Consider the following 24,105-nt stretch of genomic DNA (forward strand, 5'->3'; position numbering starts at 1 on the left):
TAGCCCATTTCTTTCTAAAATATTGAACACATTTTCAGACAAGGAATTTGATTCCCCAGTACAAAAAAAAGCATGTAAGAAGTTATATTAAAAACATCAAGCTTACAATATTTTAATATTTTATATTAAAGTATAAAATATTTTAATATTGAATATAAAATATTGTGTGTATATTATATCACATAATATTGTACAATACAGAGTATAAAGTAATATTATGCAATATTTACAATATTTTATAATTAAGTATAACATATTTTAGAACTTTTTGTTTATAATAACTCCTGGTGTTCAGTATATATTCTCATGATGTGCTACCACTTCTTTATTTTAACATATAAGAAAAGAAAGGCCTTTTCTGCATCATTCACTGCTCTGAAACATTCAAAAGAACAGTGTTTGACCTAAATTTAAATTATGTAACCTCCGCTTCTTTCAGTGAGAGCTTTATAAATGTAAATAAAGACAGCTTTTGGTCCTGACATGGAAACCTAATTGAATTTTGAATGAACTAGAACACAACTACATTTTGTTACAGACAGTTACATTCACTCTTCACAGCTACCAATTGTAAGACAAAAATTAGATCTTTGCTGTAAGCAAATACACCTTGCATGTACATGAGACACAAACTTCTAAAGAATATTTAAGATTCTCCAGAACGAAATAGGCAAGGTTACTCCTAAATTTCTTGTTGGTACTTCAACATCAGACTTAACCTCTCTAATACCCACAGCCCAGAAACAAAATTGCCACTGTCTGTCACTGAATTACTACTCCTTTTTATGGCAAAAGAACACAGGAAAGGAGTAAAGTCCAAAACCTTCATTAATGCCTAATTAAGGCTTAAAATATCCAGAAGTTAATATTAAAATTCCTTAAGATGCCATACAAACTATGGCAACCCAAAAATATTGCAACAACAACAACAAAAAAAATGTAATAGTCACTATACAACTAGCAAGAGGAGTAACTTCAGGCATTTCACTAGATTTTGACCATGACATTATAAACAATACTTTTTTCCTCCTCTGGGCACTAAGCACTTGCACAGAGTAATGGTTTTACTTGAGATTTTCCATCAAAATCACACTGTACATAGTGCTGTCACTGTAACTATCTTCTGAGGTCACCATTTTTTCCTCCAGTTTTATAACTCTAATAATGAGATGCAAGAAAGAAATATAGGAGAGTTAATTGATACTACTACATCATAATCTACTTTTTTTCCTGACCTAGAAGGAATCTGAATTTAGAGAAGACTTAGTACTACCATTTCTGGCTTAGTAAATTTGCAAATTTATATTCCTCTACATCAGAGAACTTCCACTTCGGTTTTCTGTTTCTTTTTTTCCAAACGTATCTACCTAGTTACAGTTTTAAAAAGGGAAGAAAAAAGAAAAACTATATTGACCTGTTACATGAGTAACAAACGTAATGAGGTACTGCTGCAGCACAGTGACACAAAGAAATAGCTACAAGGAAGCTCTGCTCTTGCATAGTATAAATCATGCACAGGAGCTGGAAAAATTTGAACATTTGAGCTCTTCCCTCTAGCCATAAAAAATTATGTAATACATGCTGCCTCTCTCCTACATACGTAGAGAATACTTTTATAGAAATGGTTTCACAAAAACATTGCAAACTGGTGGAGCGATCACTACAGTAACCTGTCAAAAACTGTCAAAATGTTTAGAAAGATCTTTCCTTACTACTGCAGACCTTTATTTGCTAAAAGGAATAAATTGGAAGGTGCTATTTGGATAGTCTCAACTACTTAAACTGCGTATCCACTTAGTCTACACCAAGCAAAGTTAACAGTCTTTTGGCCTCGCAGTTTATGACAAGCAACACGATAGCTCTCTTTTTGTTTCACTAGCAAAGACGTATATTCACTATATTGTACTACATACCATAAACCAGACTGCTTAACAGTGTAAGAATTCATGAGAAGAAAAACTGAAGTTAGCTGCCAACTGTGACCTTTCGACTTGACTTAATAACAATTCCTATCACCCTAATGGCTAAAAGCGTTACTTTCCAAGACAGGGAATTTCTGGAATTTGTCGCTACAGGAAGTTACGGAGGCAGATAGTATCAGAAGGCTAAAAAAGGATTACAAGAATTCATGGATAACAAGTTCTTTAAAAAGAATAGTAAGAGGAATCAACAGGCACGTTCCTCAAAATCTCAAATGAAACAATTTCTTCTAGGCTGCTGGGAGAGCAAGATGCCACGTGATCACTAAGGGCTGGAGCCTTCCCAACAGCTTTCCCTGGTCCTGGTTTCCAGGACAGAGTATGGAGCTACTGGTCAGCCTCAGGCTACTCCTGGTTTGTGATAGCGCTGTGTTACTGACAGCTCTACCTCACACACCACCAAGTTCTTCCCACAGGCAGAGAATCCCAGAGCACTGACATTTACACTGTCTGAATTATACATCCTGTTTCATTGTTTTGTTATCAAGGGAGTTGTATCTAAGACAGGAAACATAGCCATTAAGAGCCTTCTATTCTTTAAAATAGTCAGAAGGAAGCCCCACTTTAGATAAACAGCCACACTGCCTAGAGATCAACACTGGGGAAACGTTAACAAGCTTTCTTTTTTTTTTTTAATATCTAAAATTAATATGAGATTAAGGATCTTTCAAACCTAGTTACATGATTTTTAAAAGTAATCAACCGCTCCACTACCTCTGATACATTCTTATCTAATATTTCATAACAACCCAATCAACCTAAACCAAGTCCCCAGAAGCAATGTTCTCTAATTATCAGGCATCCTAGAATCATTACATTTGAAAAAGACCTCCAAGATCAGCTGGTCCTACCATATCCCTACCACTAACAACATCCACTAAACCATGTCCCTAAGCACCACATCCAACTTTTCCTTGAATACCCTCAGGGACGGTGACGCCACCACCTCCCTGGGCACCTCTTCCAATGCCTGACTGCTCTTTCTGAGAAGAAATGTCTCCTCATTTCCACCCTAGACCTGAGGCCATTCCCTCTAGTCCTATCATTGGTTATCTGCAAGAAGAGGTTGACCCCCAGCTCCCCACAGCTTCCTTTCAGGCAGTTGTAGAGAGCAATGAGGTCTCCCTTGAGCCTTCTCTTCTCCAGAGCAAACACCCCCAGCTCTCCCAGCCACTCCTCACAGGCCTTGTGCTCCAGGCCCTTCACCAGCTTCATAGCCCTGCTCTGGACACTCTCCAGGGCCTCGATGTCCTTGTAGTGAGGGGCCCAAAGCTGAACACAGCACTCGAGGTGCGGCCTCACCAGAGCCGAGTACAGGGGGACGATCACCTCCCTGCTCCTGCTGGCTGCACCACCCCTGACACAGCCAGGATGCCGTTGGCCTTCTGGGCCACCTGGGCACACTGCTGGCTCATATTCAGGCGAGCATCAACCAGCACCCCCAGATCCTTTCCTCTGCACAGCTTTCCAGCCACTCTGCCATACGCCTGTAAGGCCACAATGGGGCTGTTGTGGCCAAAGCGCAGGACCCAGCACTTGGCCATGTTGAACCTCATCCCACTGGCCTCTGCCCATCGACCCATCCTGTCCAGGTCCCTCTGCAGGGCCTCCCTACTCTCCGGCACATCGATGCTTCCCCCCAGCTTGGTGTCATCGCAAACTTACTGGGGGTGCACTCGATTCCCTCATCCAAGTCATCAATGAAGACATTAAAGAGGATGGGCCCCAACACCGACCCCTGGGGAACCCCACAGGTGACCGGTCACCAGCTGGATGTCACTCCGTTCACCACCACTCTCTGGGCCCGGCCATGCAGCCAGTTTTTAACCCAGCACAGTGTGTGCCTGCCCATGCCATGGGCTGCCAGCTTCTCCAGGAGAATACGGGGGGAGACCGTGCCAAAGGCCTTGCTGCAGTCTGGGCAGACTATGTCAGCAGCCTCCCCATCACCCACCAGGTGGGTCACCCAGTCATAGAAGGAGATGAGGTTTGTCAGGCAGGACTTGCCTTTCATGAAGCCATGCTGGCTGGGCCTGATCCCCTGGTGGTCCCTCATATGCTGCATGATTGCACTCAAGATGAGCTGTTCCATCACCTTTCCTGGACCGAGGTGAGGCTGACAGCCCTGTAGTTCCCCAGGTCCTCCTTATGGCCCTTCTTACAGATGGGCATCATATCAGCAAGTCTCTGGTCAGCCGGGACCTCTCCGGATGATCATGACCACTAATAGACTATGGAAACCAGCCCATCAATTACATCCACCAGCTCCCTCAGCACCCACAGCTGATAGATGATGGAAGACAGTATCAGAAAACCATAGCTCCATGCCCCTCTAATAGCATGTTATCAGATACATGAAATTCCAAAAAGATGACACCTTGAAGTTCAATGCAGACTAAGATCAGATTTTAGACAAAGATCTGTACATTTCACAACGAAATTCTGAGTTCAGTCTTTAAATTGCAGAGTGAGGAAGAAAATACTATATTTTTTGCTACAAACAACAAAGAAACATTATTATGTGGTTTTGTGACTGCTGTATTTATTTACAGGCTACATGGCAACAATTGTCCTCACTACTATGGTGCAAACACACACAGTGCATAATCTCAGTAGTGTGGAGTTGCCCAAAAAGAGTGCTTAGACTTCCAAGAGACACCACCCCAAAAAGGGGAGCTAAACACAGTGAACTTTATAGGCTTTTAGAGATATACAGCCTGCCATATTCTTAAGAATTTTAAACCAAAAAACAGGCATGTTATGGTCTCCCACATCTCAGTTTCCCCAGGGCTGCTGAAAGACAGTTTCCCAGTGCTATTACCTTTAACTGCTCAAAAAATTGCATGCAGCAGTGCTGCTAGATGATGTCAGAAGAGAAAAACAATCCTGCTCCAGTTGGAGAGCTAACAATAGATGCAGTGCATTCCACATCTCAAACAGAGCTGCAAGTAATCCTAGCATTTTTCACCAGTCACATGGAGCACACAGCCTGTGTCACTCAAGTCTCCCCCAAACTGTGGGAATGCTCATCTAGGGGCTTCCTGAAGCCTCTTTTTAAAATGGCATTTTCAATTATAACCTCTGAAAATGAATTCAAGAAAAGAGCTTCTCAAGTGGTTCAAGTTGACAAAGTCTTACCTAAACTGTAGATCAAGGCACTTCAAAATTAGAAAACAAAAGCTCACATTTTAGACAAGAACCCATTTTGCAGACAAGACATATCGAGGAATTTTAAAATGCCAATGAAACTTAGGATTGACAGTTCAGCTGGCATGCGTCCAGTTAATTGTAATCACAAAGAAATATTAAGCTTCTTTACAAGAATAAAACATCATTCTTGTATAGCTTTAATTGGCATTCCAAGACATAACATTCAATTGTTCAATAATAATGTTCAATTAACTTCAAGATTTAAGACAATTACAGGAGAGAACCAAATATGTAGCTTTAGACAAAAAAAAAAGATTCTACTTCTAATTTCCACAAAGCTTGCATTGAACTACAGCTTTAGCAAGTGCTAAACATCATTCATCAGCATTTCTGAAATTTAGACAAAGCACACATCAGATAATGAGCTTCATACACAACATTTATTCTGACCAAACATAATTAAATTCCAAAACCCTAAACCGAGCTCAGCTATTGAACTAAAACACATAAAACGCTATAAACAGCTATTTGCAGTGACAGGTGCTTAAAAAATAAAATATAACAATCAATTTCTCTTTATCTCATTAATTTTTTTGTTAGCACCCCCATGACCTCTGGGCTACAAACCCAAGTTATAGAGATTGCCTGGGATACGTTCTCCAGATCACCCCACCTACAGATATTTGTAATTCCTGAACAATCATCTAGAAAGCGAGCTCTGCAGGTTGAGCTAACACAGATGTCAACTGCCAAGTGAAAAGAAAGCATTTGTTTTGTTAAGAACTCACTGATAGAGATTTAAAAACGAAGCATCTATTTCACATTTTAATTTGTCTCTTTGCTGGCCCTACTAGGTAAGATAGATACACAAGAGTGAAAAAGCAAGGATCGTTTTTGAATGGAAAACAATCCTACCACTAAAAAAAAAAAAAAAAACAAACATTTACTTCACACCTCTGGATTTTATTCCATATGTTAAATGAATTTTTTTCTGTACATGCATTCCCCTAGAACTTGGTGAAAAGACTGGACACCCACCCAACTCCCATTCACTTTTTGATCTGTTCTTCCATATTTTCTATTAAGTGTTTCAAGTCTAACATCTGATAGGGAGAAACTTCAGCATGGAGTTACTCACATAAATCTAAAGATGCCTAGCAGTGTACAGCAGATTAAAGGAACTCTGCAAAAAAATGCAACTACTCACAGTATCCTGTCGCAACAGAGAAGAAAAGCACTAAAACTAAAAGGTTTCTACAATTTTAAGTAATTTTTCAGTCAGCAATTTTTAATGAAAATTCATCAAGTTTTAATAATAAGTAATCCATGATTACTAGTCTCAGGGTTTATCTACTACGTCTACCAACTAGCTACCCAGAAAATGAGTAGCACTGGCTAGTGATATTTCCAACGCTTTGTCTGTTATCAAATGCAAATAAGCCATGTACAAAGAAGGCAAACTGCACCTATCTTTTCAGGTAGCATTTCTGCTAGACACAAAAGCCATGACTACTGCTAATTATATCTCCGCTAAATTAGCTCTCACAATGCAAAACAAAAGAGCTTCAGTCGGATTTATTTTCAAGTAAAATATTCTGCTCTAAAAACAATTAGCTTATAGTCTATGAGAAGAACATACAGACGGCAAGTCAAAAACATTCTCCAATGCACTATACTTTCCTTCAAGGTTTTTAAACAATGTAGAGAGCTAAAACAATACCCATCTTCTAATAAAAACCTGAAGTTTCTCCTGAAAGTCAGAACATGTTAGATTCAGTCCACTACTTAGGCACAATCCACTGCAGCAGGTAACAGCCTGGATCAAACTGAAGGGACTTTAATCAGAAGCATGCAACACATGGGAAGTGTGACTAAGGGAAAGCAATCTGAAATATACTGTAGCTATGTAACTTCAGTAAGCAAAGAGGTGAAGTAAAAAGGGAGTTATTTTTGCAAAACCAACCTCACCTCCCTCTCATTCAGGTTATTATCAGTAGGCTGTAACCTGACTCAACATCTTGCCCCATAAAAAACTACACATTACTTGGACCCCAAGGCAGCATTCTTCCTCAATTTGATGCCTCAGACAGCACCAGGGAATCTAGCACTATTCTCACTCATTATGTCTCTTCTCTGCAATGCCATCAGTGATACTCACAGGTATAGCTCCACATTGCTTCTTACAAAGCTCACATTTTCAACTGTACAAGGAACTGCAAGCTTCAACTTTACATCAACAAATGACTTCTTTGTATACTTCGTGTCTGAATATATATAATTTATTCCCCTGTGAGAAAGCCCTGACCATAATACCTCAGTCTTCAGAAGACTACGGTTGTGCAGTTTATGCTGAACAAATTCTATTCCAAGCTGAGCAGAGACTTGGCCAAAAATTTTGAGATAAAACACTGAAGAATTCAGAACAGTAAGCTTCCTGAAAAAGGTGATGCTATCTCAGATCAGAGAGATGTTTTTCACTAAGGTGCCCAAACAACAGTCTATAGACTAAATAGATTTTTCTGGCACATTCTGTCTGCCCAGCCTGTTCCCTGGTATCATTTTTCCCCAGTCTCCCAAGATATAATCAGAGAGCATGAAGTTATTTTGAAAAGCTGCTCCTGCACGGAGGGTACCACACTTCCCTCCCTTAATAACCAGGTCTGCACCTGCCATATAGCCAAAACACATACAAAGCTACCTATCCCATAATTAAAGAGCAGTTGCATCTCTAAGCTTCTAAGTGTCCCACTACATAAGACAGATGAACATCACCTGTCTTCCAGCTACACAGTAAAGGAGAGATCAAGACAGAAATGCAAAGCATCATCAAACCACCACAGGGCCTGATAATGCACAGCATGAGCAGAATGTAGATTCCTTGGTTTCAGTACTCTTGTCTGGTAAGCATGCAACTGTAATCGTAGTTTTCAGCTTCCTTCAAGTGCACGGTCTACAAACAGAACAGGAACTTGTAAGAACTATGCTGAATTCAGGTAGCATACACAGTTGTGAATCTAGCTGTTCCAAGTCTCTTGGCAGCCTGTGCACACTTCAAATATTACAGCACACTGTATTTGGTTTACCACCCCTGTTGTTAAAGAACTTGAGAAATTACTGTTCTGTAGTTTAAAAAGTAATTTTCCAAGTTAAAAAAAAAAAAATACCCGAAATTTTGGTTGCTTATAAGTAAGAGGAAAGAGTAACTCACAGTTAGAAAGTCAAGTAATCTTAGTTGTATACTTACTCCTCTCACCTTTGTCACCTCTTTAAACAGACTTCCTGTCTTCAATAAATGGACTACTGAGTGGATGACCAGATACTATTTTTCTTCATCACTTCAATGTTCAGTGACTTTTTACACATTAGTCAAACCTTGTTCTGAATACCAAATGTAAAATCTACCTGAAGGTTATGCACAATCTCACTAAATATTGCATTTGAGAAGCTCAAGCTTGAACACACATGTTTAAAAAAAAAGTGAGTAAGGATTAGAAATTAAGGGATGAACAGATAGGAAATTGTTTTCTCCAATGGAGAGCTGAAGCACAGTAACTGGTGCACCAAATCTGATCTCAATCATTTAATCCAAGATGACCTAGGGCCCTTTGCCTTCAAATGGCTGTATGATGCTTTATGTATGTATATAAGTATGTATGTATGAAGGATTAAGGAATACACTGAAAAAAATTAACATTTTTAAGTTCAGGCTGACAGTCTAAAGTTAGTCAATAGGATAACAAGTCAGGAAATAGTTATTAAGCATCTTGACAACTCTGAACAACTCAACTAATACCAAAGGACAGAAACTCCTTAATATAGCAAAAGTAGTCAGTTCTTACAGAAAACCATGAGACCATGAAATGATCCTCTCGTCAAGTGTTTCCCTTTCATTACAGGCTTTCCAACCTCTGCAACATAGAAAGACAACCAAGGAAAAAAAAAAAAAAAAAAGCAGCCTTGAAACAACCACCTAATTCTTCCTGCAAATCAGAATCCAGCCCCTACTGGGGGTGAGTTCAAGTACTTCAGCAAAGTGCTTACATAATTTGGCATTTGCATACACGTATTAATGAACAAGAGCTGGTAGGTTAATATGACAGACCACAAATACATTTGGAGGGAACAAAAGATTTTGAACAGTGTTTGTTCCTAGGTTTTTTTGTTAGTTTGTTTGGGGAGGGGTGTTTGTTGAGAGGGGAGGGGGGCAAATGTGTCTGCCCCAACTTTGTACTTTTGATTTTTCTTTAAGCTTGGGTGCTCTCAGCAAAATCACAGCCATTACCAGACTTGGAGAAAAAAGGAAAAGGGTAGGCTACATTACAACACAAACTCAGTCAGTCTTCTAGCAACATTACAGTTGGAATTGGGATCTAATTAAGTAACAGTAGAGGAGTATGTTAGACAACTGAAAACAAAAATAAATGGATTTGTATTTTAAAGCTTTTAACTTGTAAGTGCTGTTTATCATAAAACCAAAGATGTTTTAGAAGACCCATTTTCTACTTGGAGCTTCTTTCAGACGTACTTAAATAACCGACCTCAGCACTACTTACAACTTGCATCTCAAATCTCCAAGTTTCCCATGCATACACTAGACCTTCTGCACGTTAAAAATAAGATAGTTTCATTCAAGTTACAGATAAAGTAGCTTCACAACTGACCTACTTCCTCCCCACACACGGAGCATCCTCGAGAAGGCAGTTTTTTTAAGTTCCTACCATTTCTTGTGCCAAAGGATACCATTAAAACAAGCCACTACAATGTTAAAAGCTACAGGCAGTACTCGAATTTGTGACAATAATTCTGAAACAACAGCATGGATTCACTTTTCCAAATAAGAAGATCAAAAAAAATGAAGTATCTCCTACCCACGTCATGACATCATTTTTCTGTAACAGAGCTCCATATTGATCTCACCCAACACAGAATGCCATGAGAGTGTTTTACATTGCATCAGACTCGGTTGTGTACACTGAGAGATTGTACTTACTGCTTGTACCTGGGAACACGCAATGCTTGAACACTTAGCCCTGAATTAAGCAGCAAACTTATGGAAGAAAATGGTATTATTAAATACTGCCTTTCCTTTAGTGATACTTCATGCATCAGAGGCATATCCTTGGTAAAACAAGGAAGAGAACAGTACTACAAGGTATTTCTGTTTTTTCTTCATGGTATTTCTGATGTTTCTTAACTTCATTTTGACTCTTCCACTTTTACTTTATCAAGAAGCCACACATAAGTAAGCTTAACTTTAAAAAAGACATGCTTACCAATCTGCTTCAGACTGACAACTGAAAGAGATGTTAGGTAGTGGCGTATCTCAATTTTAAGAGCAGAAAAAGTAACACTGTTTGACCTGCTTATTTTAGTGTCTAACTTAATTTCAGTTTAGATTTCATAAAATCAAAAATTTCAAAATCCAGAACAAAATTCAGAGAAGCGCTTAAAAATAAGACCTGTTAGTGTATAAGATAAATGTCGTATCAGGTAAGACTGCAATTTTATTCTTACAAGCACAGTAAGAAGTATCTGCAGCTTTCAAATTCTGTATTTGCCATTCATGCAGCATGACATTTTTTTGAAGCAAAGATCAAATTAACGTCCTCCTAGCCTTCAAATATTATTTCTGACTTCTTTTCCACTATGAAAGTCTAATGTGATTATGGAATAATGCCTTGCCAACACTGTCGTTTGTCCATTACCGGTTTGAGAGGCACAGAACCTAATTTCCCCCAAATGCATCTTTAGCATTCCGGAATCCATCCATCTACAGTGAATGGGGGGAGGCTGAAGAGTTTGGATGCTGCCACTGGTTGTTTTTTTTGGGGGGAGAGCCTTGGTTTCAGACAGGGAAGGGAGATGTCAACATATTCAAATATCAAAGTTGATTCTAAACATTAAAAATTAACTGGATTTTTTGATTTGAAGATTCATAGAGCATACCACCTGCGTTAACTTTCTCTGCATCATGTTTCAAATGTTTTCAAAATTCATAGCCTGAGGTTTTTCCACAGAAGAAATGCCTCCCTTTTGAAGCCTTAGCATGTTGCTTGGCAATATCGTCCCACCCCCAGGAACACAACCGTCGGCCCTTTTTGTCTGCCTGTGCCGCACAGGTGTCCCATGCATGCAGCAACAAAGAAAGGCCGTGCAAGCGTGCCGACGTGTGCGCGGTCACAGCAAGCCCCAGAACACAACCTGCGATACATACTTCGTCCTACAGTCCTGCAGGAAGTCAGCAACGTGGCCTCCTGGTAGAGCATAAACCGAACGTGCAGAGCTGTGTGCGGGGAATACAGATTGAATACACCCTGGACTAAGTGACATTCTGCTTGTCGCATAGCAACAGGAACCCACTGCAGAAAAACAATATGCAACTTTTTTTTTTTTTTTTTTTCACTTGCCAAGCTCCCGTTAACCCCAGCCATCCTGAGAACCAGAACGTCCCCGGAACAAACGAGGATCCGAGGCACACCACCTAACTTTTTACATTCAAAAAATTCTGTGTATTTAAGTGGTTGGAAGACACGGTGAGACAAAGTTCACAGCTACACTGAACGTGGCCAGCAATGCTTCATTTCTACAGTAACGTCCAAGAAGAATTTCTTTAGATGCTCCGAATCTCTGTTCTTAAGAGAGGAATGCTTTCATCGTTTTATGCCAGACTTTTGTCCCACTAAACACAAAACAAAAGCTCTCAAATTCTAGAAGAAAAGCCCGTGGCTTTGTTTCAAAGTAGTTTTGCTTCATTTTGTTTGGGGATTTTTTATTTGCTGCAGGGATTGTTTTTGTTTTAAAGAGGAAAAGTTTTAACTCAGAATACATTGAATTTAAGATCTGTAATGAGTTTTGAAGCAAAACTATGTGTGGACATTTAAACTGTTCCTCTTGTTTGGAGGGAAAGCTTTTGATAAGCCAATATGAATTGCATAAAATCTCTTCCCCTTCCCCCATAAGTGGGGAAATTGGGATCACTCAGCTGGCTTGGAAATTGATACATTGCAAAGCATATGAAAATACGGACTATCAATCTCCTCTGGTATTTTGCTTTCTTCTTTTTCAAAGCCATTCCCAAGACAGACAGTGGTATTTTGCCAAGAGTTACAAAGGAAATCTCTCATGATTGATCTTTGGGGGTAAGTTCAGCCCCCCCAGACCCACCCCAACTAGAGACATACTTCTACATCGGGAGCTCGTTCAGCTCCCAAAGAAAAATGCAAGACTTCAAATAAATGGGTGATGAATACTATGCCTGGAAGCATATAAATAAATCATCGAACCTGAAAGGATTCCTGAAAGTTACATGGACAGTTCAGTCTTCATCCTAACATCATTTACAAAGTATAATTTACTTGAAGCAAAAGTTAAGGAAAGCAAAGCCTTACTGTATAAGGCCTAAGTAATGGAAATCATGCCCTTAACAAAGTTACATATATTTCCCAATTCATAATAGCTCAGGATTTCCCCTTCATTACCGTCACTTGCCTCCTTCTGTATTCCAAACTGTGGAGCTGCAGCAGGGTCCAGCTGGAAATCTGCTACCTGCCCACAGAGGGAAGCTGCCCACCAAACACAGGATGCACAGGTTCACACCCAGGCAGCACGCGGAGGCTAACAGTACACATCAGCAACAGGGAGTTTTCTTTAGCACTGGGACAGGAAGCAGGGAGGGAGAAGAGGTTGCTTGTTTTGCATCCACTGTCCCTCAGAACAGGGATGCACGTGCACTGAAGGTAAGATATTTACAGCACCCAGAGAAGGCTTAGATACACACGCCTCTACCGTGCGATGACTAACTAGGGACCTCAACAGGGCAAAGATAAAATCCTACTATTAAGTATTAGTCATGCCTGAGATGCAACCCTTTCCACGCACCCTAGAGATTTACCTACGTATTTACTCTAGTGACCAAGACCACCTCTCTGTAAAAATAATGCAGATGGGCTCCTCAAACAAACCATGATGAACATCTCCTCTGCTCATTTCCAGTAGTCAGATAATTCAAAGGAAATACACTCTCACACACGAACAGTAACATCTAAAAAGGATTTTCACCCTTTTCACTTTGACATCTTTCTCTGCAGTGACATCTCCACTTCCTCTATGCAAGCATCACGGATCCATAGCAGTACAAAACCAAGTGACAATTTAAATAGGATCCTACATCTGCTTACTTGCTTTGAAGCATCTAATTCTTCACTTTTTTGGCTAAGAAATCAAAATTACGAGCTATCCATAAAAAAAAATGAAAAAGCATAATATCTACCTGTATGTGCAGCGTGCCTATCACAATCCACACAGTACAAAACCTCCACATGGTGTCTCCAAAGAATTGAGTAATTTTCTCAAGAGATGAGCACTCGAACGCCTGAAAACTTGCATGTGTCCCATTCCCCATCAATACAGCTGCTGATCCAGTAAGAGATACTGCCTCTCCTTATAAAACCTTTGTCTTGTTTATATTCTCAGAGCAACGCAGCTACAGCAACAGTGCTCATAACCTACAAAACCACCTTTGTGTTTATCTTATTGCCATCCATTTGTGCACTTACCTATTGTTGGGAATAGTGGCAGGGACACAGGACCTTTCTATCACTGAATAAGAAATATACAGCAAATAAGAAATGTACAATAGTGTCCATCAGTTTAAAAGCTGCCTTTAGAGTATAGCAAACCAAGAAGTACAAGATTGACTCATCTTCTTACAGGTTAGAAGAATAACATAAGACATCAGAAAAATACAAAATGAAGCCCCAGAACACAGCAGTACAGGTTTCCTCACCTCATAATCGTTGTGAAGTCGGATGAAAAGTCAAGGAGCAACCATTTTAGAAGCAATTCATATATGGTGCAATTAACTAAGCTGGTCACTAAGGACTACTGGATTCATCACACAATGTTATGGAAACCAGAACAAGCAACAGCACTACCACAATCCTTGAGATTATACCATAAAATCTTTAAGTTGCAAAATTTAATATACTTCTTCATTTATTCTCCATTTCAGACCAAATGGTTTGTTCCTGACGTGCAAGGCAGGTCAGTGTTAAAAGCATATTTCATACACGCACACAGAGAATGGAGGCACAAAGTATCATCTGCTTCCTGTGCCATCCTGATGTTCCACTTACATCAGAGTGATTTGGCTAAATAAACCAGCATGTACTGCTAAATTAAAATGTAATAGCAGCTTCTTGCATTCTGATCACATTTCAAGCTTTTTTAATCAAAGCAGGAATATTCTGAACTAGGGAAAAAAATACCTCTGAACTTAATTTCCTTTAAAAAAAGCAGTATTTTTTGCTAGAGTACACAACTACAGCCAACCTACACATGCTCTGAAGTAGTATGTTTACTGATTAGACTTACACGCAAAGATCATGTGCATGAGGTTCAGCAGTGATCGTTTTCATTACAGTACCATCGTTCACTACTTTATCATCTCTGTCATAAACAGGTTTATTTGGATTAAGTTTCACTGCAAAGTATGGCCACACCTTTTATTTTAGGCCACAGATAACCATTTTTAGTCTGAAGTTGTAAAATTCATTTAACTTAATCTACAGCAGCCAATTAGTTTTCTAAAAATATGCTTTGTGATTGCATTCCAAACCAGTACGAGTTTTATAGTAAAGCTTCACTGTGTTCAATTTCAAGTCCAAATTCAACAAGCTGTTACCTTACGCTAAGTACTTTCATAGAAGAGTCAGCATTGTTCAATGGACTGAGGTTTGCCAAAAGGCTGGTATGCTTTCCTGAAATATCAGCAGGAGTTTAACACAGGAGAGGAAATAAAATGTACACATCACTATGCACTGTTTATAAAAGACACTAAGCTTTTGAAAGAGAGCAAAAAAGGGAAAAGATTTTAATAGAATAAAACAATACAGCAAGAAAACAAGTCATCAGAGGCAGCAGCATTTATTTTTTATTGTAATGAATCACTGACATGAACAGCCACAGTAACTAGAAGAGACAAATCCTTGCTAGCCTAGAGTTGGAAGCTTGGTGCCTGAAAAACAATCCCCCGCCCCTGCCCCAAAGAGCTATTTCAAGAGCTAGCAACTTGAAGAAGCAACACTACTAGGTTCAAGGCACAAATTTACACAGAGCATATGCTGAAGTTTGATTTGCAAAGAGCCAAACAGAAAGTTGAATGTAACCTAAAAATACCAGCCACCTCTTCCCTCCAATGCCAGTAAAAATACCACTAATACAGCAGTATTGGAAGTTTTCTTGGAAATGCATGAAATACAACAGAACCGCAATCACTTTCCCATTTAGTATTTACATTTTCAATCTGTACAGTAAGAACAATGCAACTTAAATGGAAACCTCCGCAAAATCTACAACCATATCTGCTACTGGCATATCCAAAGGCATACTGCCTTACCCAACTGAAACATAAAGCATTCACCAGTACTTCTTCAACTGTGAGGAGACCACAGCAAAACATTCCCTTAACTACATCACCACCAAAGTGTTTCAGTTAGAAATCTGTTATCAGTGTCATCTCCAAGGAAGTGGAGGATGACAGTAGTCAGTAGCCTAAAAAAAAGCATTAAATCGTATTTTAGGATTCTGCTTTAAGAACAACACAAATTGACTTGAGAAAGAAAATACTCCTCCAGCTGCTATAAAACTGCAAGTATAACAGAGGCTTTACCTACACCAATTATTACTTATTCCTTTATTATTCTGCTAAATTCAAAGTTTTAAAACTTTTTTTTTTTTTTTTTTTAAATTAGATAGCCCATTTACTTCAAACATACAACACCCAAAATTCACCTTCTTTATGGAATCTGCAATAGGTATCGATTACTTTAGGATCTAATTCAGGAAACTGAAACCAAGTTTCAAATTTGTGAATAAAAGAAGAATGAGAGAATGTTTGAAACAACATCCTTCCAATCTTATTTGTGCTGCAAACTAGGAATTCAGGGTTATTTCTGGCAGCACACCAGTCCAACAAAACAACATTTCTGTATCACGCTCCAGAGTGCAATCAGTTTCCACTTTTCCCCCCCACACCTCAGGGGGTATCAGCTTTTTTTTTTTTTTTTAAACCACATTTAGAAAAACAGTAACATAAAAAAAAAAAAACACATTACCACCCCACAAATTCAGAGAAACATACTAGTCTGGGACTTAACTTTAGAAAAGAAAAAAAAACGCAACACTTTTTCCTCCATATAAGCAAGCTTTGCCTAGAGAATTTTCAATATGCAAAACTAAGAGCAGATTTTTTTTTTTTTGCCTGAATATTTATCATTGAAGTTTTATTGTGTGTACTTTCTCTTTTGTCTAAGTTAACCCCACCTAAAGATTACTCAAGCCATGTACTTACTACTTCTCAGTTCAACTGAGAAGACAAAGCAAACTACCAATTCATCTAATGGCACAGTGAACTTTTCTTCACCAGGCTGGCACTGGCATTTGGGCAGCAAACCCCAAAACTCCACATTTTCTCACGAGGAGCAGTCCCACAAGCTGCCTGTACGTGTCCACAGAATTACGACATAAGGAGCACCGGGTGCGTAACGCTGCCAAAAGGTGTCAGGAATGATTTCCCCATTTTTTTCAGGAACTTCTAAAGCATTAATTGTGAAATAGCTACGGTAAAGCAAGATGTGCAATTAGTGACATTGGGCAGGTGGAGGCTTATCAATCATTAGAGCAATTAAACAGCAGTAGCTGAAATAAAATTGCACATTTTCATCTAAAGCCTGTCTCAGTATACAGTATTTTAAACCATGGCAAGGAAAAACAAGCTCAGTTACTTGGATATAATTTTTTCTTCTTAAAGTTAGAAATTTTTTAATTTAAAACTAGGTGTTGCAGACATCTCTAAAAGGGAAAAAAGATTACATATGCAGTCCAACAAAAAGAGCTATACACAGAACTAGTTACTTTCCAGACTTGTGATAACACCGGGTAAATTAAAGCCACTAGGGCCACAGCACTGGCTTTCCATACAGCAGGTTTAAGTGTCGTCAGATAGAAAAGTGGCTTTGCTCCCTTATTAGTCCCAAGGGAGATGCCAACGTCCCAAGAAAACAGCGCAGTTTTATACAATTCACAAAGACTGGCAGGGAAAAGGAAGGGTGGGGTGGTGAAGCGATCATCAAAAATTACTTAAGAATACTGAATCTGTTCAAGAAGGTTTGTATGACTTATGTTTACTTTTAGCTACTGCTAAAAAATCACTTTTTCTTTTTTTCCCAATCAAACGGGAAAAAATGGTCTCTTTTGCTTTCTCTCAGCACTAAAGCCCAAACCTGTCTAGATGTTTGGAGAGCTGGCATATGTATTCCTACACTGATGAGTGGAAGCAGGCATGAACTGTCAAGAGCAATTCCAGATGAAAGGTCACAGTAAAGAAGAGAATAATATCTGTTTCACAAAATACATTTGCTCTCTAGTAATGAAAGCAAATGACTCTATCCAGCAGTTCAATAACCCACTTCTACAATAGTTCTGCATGAATTGCGCTGGCACGGCAAGCAGCAGTCCTCATTACTAAGTATTTCCAATCATATGCCCGAGGCACTGCAGATACGTCACTCAGGGCGTGTGTTGGGGAAGGCATCCACTGAAACAGGTGCTGAAAGAATAACCTCTTCACACAAGCGTAGAAAAAAGGCTTTCGTTAAATAGCAGCCTGAAGTAGGAAGCCAACCAACTTGGTCTTGTTTTCTGACCTCCAGTAATAAACGATATGAAGCCCTGGATCAGAGTCAAGAAAACATGTGTATACAGCATTCCAGAGAGCATTCCTGATTTATACACTCCCAGACTATTTCTAATTTTTAGAGGCTGACAACATAATTGGTAAGGTGGTCATAAATAGCTTTTGAAAAAAAAAAAAAAAAAAAAAAAAAAGTGATTCATGCATCCTCCATTCACACAGTAATCTTTTAAAGACTTACACTTTTACTATCAAAAAAAATCACTAATCTCTATCCAGATACCTTGAGGGCAAAACAGTTGTCAGATTCCCTATCAGGTGGGCAGAAACAACCAGTCCAGAAATTACTTTCAATTGTCACAGATAAAACACGAGCTAAAGTCTGCACTTCTATCAGACAGATGACTCAGTCCATCTGTTAGTTTACTTAAGAAGACGGAAAGTAACCTGAATTCCTGTACCCACCTGAAAAAAACTGCCTACACCTCCAATGTTGCTCTTGAGACATGAGCAATTTTTAGGAAGTGTATTGGTTCCCATTATGAAGACCCAGTCCACATTATTGGCCTGCTTACACTTCCAATATTTTGTCAAATACCTCTCAACTGAATTAAGCTTTCTAGTTCAAATATACTATTTATGCATGTATTAGATGTATTAATAAAATGTATAAAGGCAAAATTCCAAAGCATTGCCCTACATTTGGATGCACACAGTAACTTAACATTGCCACTGAAATTAATGGCTGCTTCTGCTCTCATATTTTACCTTGAGTAGCTGCAGTTATTGCAGTAGACTGAACTATATACTACTGTCACTACTAACATAATGGTCTTGTATACCTACTTGTCTAGGAAAACTACAAAACATACATGGGATCCTTCAAGAATTCCTAGTCCTAATGAAGGATGTGTTTTTGTTACTTCTGCAAGGGCTTTCACTCCTGTATTAAAGACATAAAAAAAAAAAAAAAAAAAAAAAAAACAAAAACAAGAGGGAGTATAATATCAAACATATTAGCACAAAATTTAGAGTACAATGAAGGCTTACTAACCCCAGCACAAGATACAGACTTAAGTAACCAAGTATATTCTAGAGCAACATACCTGAGCAGAAAAACTACTGAATGTGAGTAGAAATTTTAATGAGACCACAGATTTAACTTTTTATTTTGAAAAAACGAGTGAGGGTATGACATGATTTCCTAAAACGAAAAACATCTGCAGCAATTTAGCTGTTTGCCCTATCTAAATACACAATAAACCTTCACACATACAATATGCATAGAAGCCTATCAAACACAAATGTGAGCTACAAATATGAGTTAAGAAATGAATATTGGTGCCCAGTGAGAAGGTAAGAGGCAACAGGCACAAACTGAAGCACAGGAATTCCCAGTTGAATATGAGGAAATATTTATTTACTGTTAAGAGTGACAGTGCACTGGCACAGGTTGCCTGGCAAGGCTGTGGAGTCTCCTTCTCTGGAGACATTCAAAACCTGCCTGGATGCCATCCTGCACAGTGTGCTCTAGGTGACCCTGCTCGGCAGAGGGCTGGAGCAGATCATCTCCAGCGGTCCCTCCCAACCTCAACCATTCTGTGATTTCGTGAGCTCTACAAACAATGGAATTTAAGAATTAAAAAAAAAAAAAAAAAAAAAGATCTAAAATAATACTGTTTCTTTCCCAGTTCCTGAAACCCTGAAACTTGGGTAACAAAACAAGATTAAGCAGTGTGCTTTCTCACTAGCACACTAATGAAAAACAATTCTTTCCCACACAAAGAAATGGATGCAGAAACCCCGAGAGAAAGCAGTACACAGTTTGATTTAAAAAGTCAGCATCTCAGGAAGCTCATTTATTTTTAGAGTAAGCATACAAAATGAGCTAGATACCAAAAAATAAAAACTTAAGATCAATCAGTTAGCCTTCACTGCAGAGTCCCAACTGCACCAGTAGTTATGTTTTTCAGCTTCTATAACACAGATTTCAACACAGCCTTCACTATCATTCTGTTTACACATGAGCTTCTTGTATAAATACAATGGGAAGCTACGCTATTCCTAGAACAAGGGCACAAAATTGTGCTGCTATTTATACTTTGACTACTTTTTCCCACCACCACATTCCATTTGGCTAGCAAATGGAAATCTCACCGAATACACCTATTTCTGGGTTCCTATTATAAGTCCGTTCAGGAAACTACATTAAGAGCAGTCCTTTGTCAGCCAGCCACAATACAGTAAGAGAAATGGGAGTTCATCAAAACCAACTGTTTATCTAAAGCTGGGGGGTGGCTGTTCAAGTTGTGTCCTGAACTGAGTCACTTCATTCTTGGGCTAGACCTTTTAATTGGGATGCTTAATATTAAGTCTAATAAACGTTATCGGCCACCTGCAACCCTAACAGATGCTGCCCAAAGAGCATTTAAATTTGATTCAAATACAAAACAGACTACTGCAAGAATTAATTCTTGTGTTCAACTTGTGCTGTGATGTTGGCATCTTACTGAGTTCTTATTTCACAATATAAAGATGCTGTCTACGATGATGTTTCATTTTACCTACCATAAGGACAACTAGTTTGCTTTTTAGCAACTGATCCTCTAAGCAGCCTAGACAAGAGGTGAGGCCTTAACATGAAATTATCATGATCATGTCAGGTTTGACATGGCCAAAGATTGGGTTCTCACGTATGTAGGCACCAAAGGGCATTCCAGAAACCGAGGGTTTTTTTCTGGAAGGGGGTGGGGGAGCACCCATCTCATCTCAGAATGACTTCTGATATTTATTTCTTTTTATATAACTTGGAGCACCAACTGCATACATACCTATGGAACAGCAATAGCAGAATGCGGTTTATGCATTGCAGGAAACCATCAACATCATTCATGTCAAAAGCATATTTTTAGTAATACCTGCACGTAGAAGAGCTATATAGGAAGCACTGGTCACTTATCCTATCCACCTCCTCACTCCTCCCCCATCAGGACTTGCCTTAACCAGCAAATACACGTTAAAATTCATTGCTCAAACATAATAGGGTGTGCAGATATTGGTTTAAACATGTTTCAGAAATATAGCGTCAATCCTAGTCTAAACAAGTCCAAAGGGAGAGCGTGCAGTGAAAGCTTGCCATTGTACTGGAGCTGGACCAATTAAACAAAACCGAGTCAATTTAATGGTGCCTCTGTAGAGAGGAAAATACTGCTTTAACCACATCGTTTTTGTAACTTGTGTAGTTTAATTGGTACAGCTTGCTTCTTTTTTTTTTTTTTTTTTTTTCCAAAAGGTTTGGAATCGAGCCTCTGGAGTCAGCTTTCTTCAAAACACCCCATGGCCACTCAGCGAGCCCATTCACCTCGCAGTGGAGCTTCCCTCTTACCAGCCTCACGTTGCGTACTCCGGAGCAGGTAGGAAGTTTCAGGCACACAACCAGATCATTTGCCGACGTTTACTAACTGCTTGAAGCCAACGAATCAAATCACCTAAATAAGCAACCTAAGGGTAGGTTCAACACAGGCACTTTCCTGTTGTGCTGGTTAAGAGGAACATTGTGCTGCCTCTGAACTGGCATGAGCCCTAGGACACACGCAGTTACATCAGCGAGAGCACAGACTTGCTGGTAGGGCTTACTTCACTCAGCATCAACCACACATTCCAAGTATATATATATTTTTTTTCCAGTATAGAAACCAAATTTATATGGGGCTTCTCAAGATGTTTGCATCAACCTTTGTGAGGTTAGCGTCAACTCAGTATGTTAAAGATTATCGAAACAAAACTGCTGCGTTAGAAGGAGCTGTAAGGTTTTGTACATTGTAACTTTGAACTTGCAGGGCATCATTTCCAGAGTCATATGGGAAAGGGAAAATAAAGTATGCTAACACAAAATGAGGGTTGAAATAATGGAGTATACAAATGCTTGGTGTTAACAAAGAAGACCAGAGGGAAATACAGGAATAAAGTTTGGTATGAAACAGGGGGGGACCTCGCCACGCTTCCAGCCTCAAGGCTTTGCACGGAAGGTGTGGACACACGGTGGAGGGGGGGCGGGGGGGGCCACAAGAAGTTGGAAAACGTCCCTGGGATTCCGCTGTGCCCCGCAGGGAGCACAAAGGAGGGCCCGCTCCCAGCGCTGCACCCCGGGGGGCAGCGCCCGGCTCCTCCTCGCCCAGCGCGCAGCGGGGCCAGGCCTAGGCGGAGCGCGGAGCCTGGGAGGCAAAGCCAAGGGGCGAGGAGCGGCGGCAGGAGCCCGGCCCCAAATGAATGAGCCCGCAGCGAGCCCGCGGGGCCGGGCAGGGCAAAGCTTGGGGCTGAGGCAGGGGCTGGGGCTGGCGGCGGCCGCCCCGAGCCCCTCAGAGGAGCGGGCAGCCCTCAGCCCCCAGCCCCCCGCCCCCGCCGATCGATCGCCCGGCCGCCGCTGCTGCAATGCAACACCCGCCGGTGCCGGGGGGGGTGTGGGGAACGGGGAAGGGAAGAAAGGAAGAAAGGGAAAGGCTGAGAGCCGCCGGCACAGCCCGCTCTGCCCTGCCCAGGAGGGGCCGCCCCGGGCCCGCTCCCTCTCCCCGCAACTCCGCCGCGGGGGCCGTTGGTGCCGTTGGTGCCGTTGTGGCCGTTGGTGCCGTTGTGGCCGCCCTTCCCCCACGCGGCGCTAACAATGGAGCCCTCCCCCCACCGCGGGGCTCCCCCCGGCCCGGCCCCCGCCGCCGCCTCCTCCTCTTCGTCGTCCTCCTCCTCCTCCTCCTCCTCCTCCCCGAGCCCCCCGCCTCAGGCTGCCGCGGACCGTTAGAGCCGGGGGCCCCCCGACACCTCCACCGCCGCCACCGCCTCACCTCATGGCGCTGCCCGGCGTGGCGGAGCCGCTGCCGCTCCCTCGCTCAGCTCCGCGCTGCGCTGCTCCTCAGGGGCCGGCGCCTCAAGGGACAGCGAGAGCCGCGGCTGCCTCAGCGCCCGCCCGCCTCCCTCCCTCCGCCCTCCGCCGCCACCGGGCCGGGCCACAGCACCGCGGGGCGCCGGGGGCGGGACGGGCCGGAGAGGTGGGGGAAAGGGGCGGGGAAGAGCCAACAGAGGCAGGGGGAGGGCGAGGGGAGAGCGGGGGAGGCCGGCGGCACCGCCGGGGCCGGGGGAGCGGCGGGGAGGGCGGGGCGGCACAGCCCACGCCCCCCGGCAGGGTACGGGCAGAGGCGGGGGGGGAAGGAGGCCGGGCCTCAGGTGCGGCGGCGCCGGCGGAGGCAGCCCTTTGTCCTCGGCAGCCGCGGCCCCTCCGTCATTAAAAGCGATTAAAAGCGAAATAATCGTGTGTGGCTCGATGGTTTACTTCATGAATCCTTAGATTTTCAGCTGTGAAAAGGTGTAGAGTTGTATAAACACATGTACACACACAGATATATATACACACACACATATACACACACACACACATATACACACACACATATACACACACACACATATATACACACACACATATATATACGCACACACCTTGACATATTTCTGATCCAGGTGCCATTTCATCCACACATTTACCACAAATCTCACCTGCCTGGCCCCCCACACACCCCTCAGGGTCAGCACACTGCCCCGCTGCCAGGCCCGCCCGAGGAGCACAATAAATGCACCCTAAAGCCCGTCAGGCTGAAAAAAAAAATTAAAAGAGCAGCTGTTAGGAAATACCAGCTCAGAAATCAGAGTGATAGGCTCTGAAATGGAAGTGAAGGAATACCGGTTTAATAAGAAAGGTTTGCATGTTTTTACTGGCATAGGGATGATGTCAATGAAAACGCATCTGTAGAGGTGAATCACAAAATGCAGATGAGTAATCAGAAAAGCAGCATCATGCTCTTAAAAATTAAGTGGGTACCATTGACAACAATGTTCACATGGTCTGAAATAAGGGATTTGACTGAATCTGACACTTATCTTAATACACTTATCTTAATTGCTTCCATTAAATATTCAGGACGTTCGTGACTGACCATGGACCTTAAGAACCTTCAAGAATCAATCGGGTGTTTTCCAAGGTCTGGGGTTACTGTATCCTCAGAATGTCCTCCAAATAAAAGCTTTAACAAGTAAGCCATTCTGGCAGTGAAACATATCTTGGAGGCAGCCGAATATAATTGTGAAGGTCTATACCTAATATACATCCATGCATCTTATAGATATATCCAAGATAGATATTTAAATGGGACTAGGACATACACCAGAAGAAGGAATGTGAAGATGTGTGGGAAAGGATTCTGTTCTAAGATCCCATTTGTTCAACACTAGAAAAAAAAT

At 41.2% G+C, this 24,105-nt stretch overlaps 1 protein-coding gene across 6 annotated transcripts in view; it reads right to left on the bottom strand.

Annotated features, from left to right (window-relative positions):
- Window positions 1–22,781, bottom strand: part of ENAH (ENAH actin regulator) — an 86,652-nt gene extending 63,871 nt beyond the window's left edge. For 2 of the 6 annotated variants that reach the window (XM_032183932.1, XM_032183933.1), the window contains exon 1: window positions 22,656–22,778. In XM_032183932.1, the coding sequence (XP_032039823.1) occupies window positions 22,656–22,660 (5 nt within the window). In that variant the 5' untranslated portion in view covers window positions 22,661–22,778. Of the gene's footprint in view, window positions 1–22,655 lie in introns of all 6 variants that reach the window. The other 4 variants (XM_032183929.1, XM_032183930.1, XM_032183931.1 and 1 more) reach the window with 4 other exon arrangements.
- Between the last annotated feature and the right edge of the window lie 1,324 nt (window positions 22,782–24,105).

This window comes from Aythya fuligula, chromosome 3 (assembly GCF_009819795.1).
Source record: "Aythya fuligula isolate bAytFul2 chromosome 3, bAytFul2.pri, whole genome shotgun sequence".
Lineage (NCBI taxonomy): Eukaryota > Metazoa > Chordata > Aves > Anseriformes > Anatidae > Aythya > Aythya fuligula.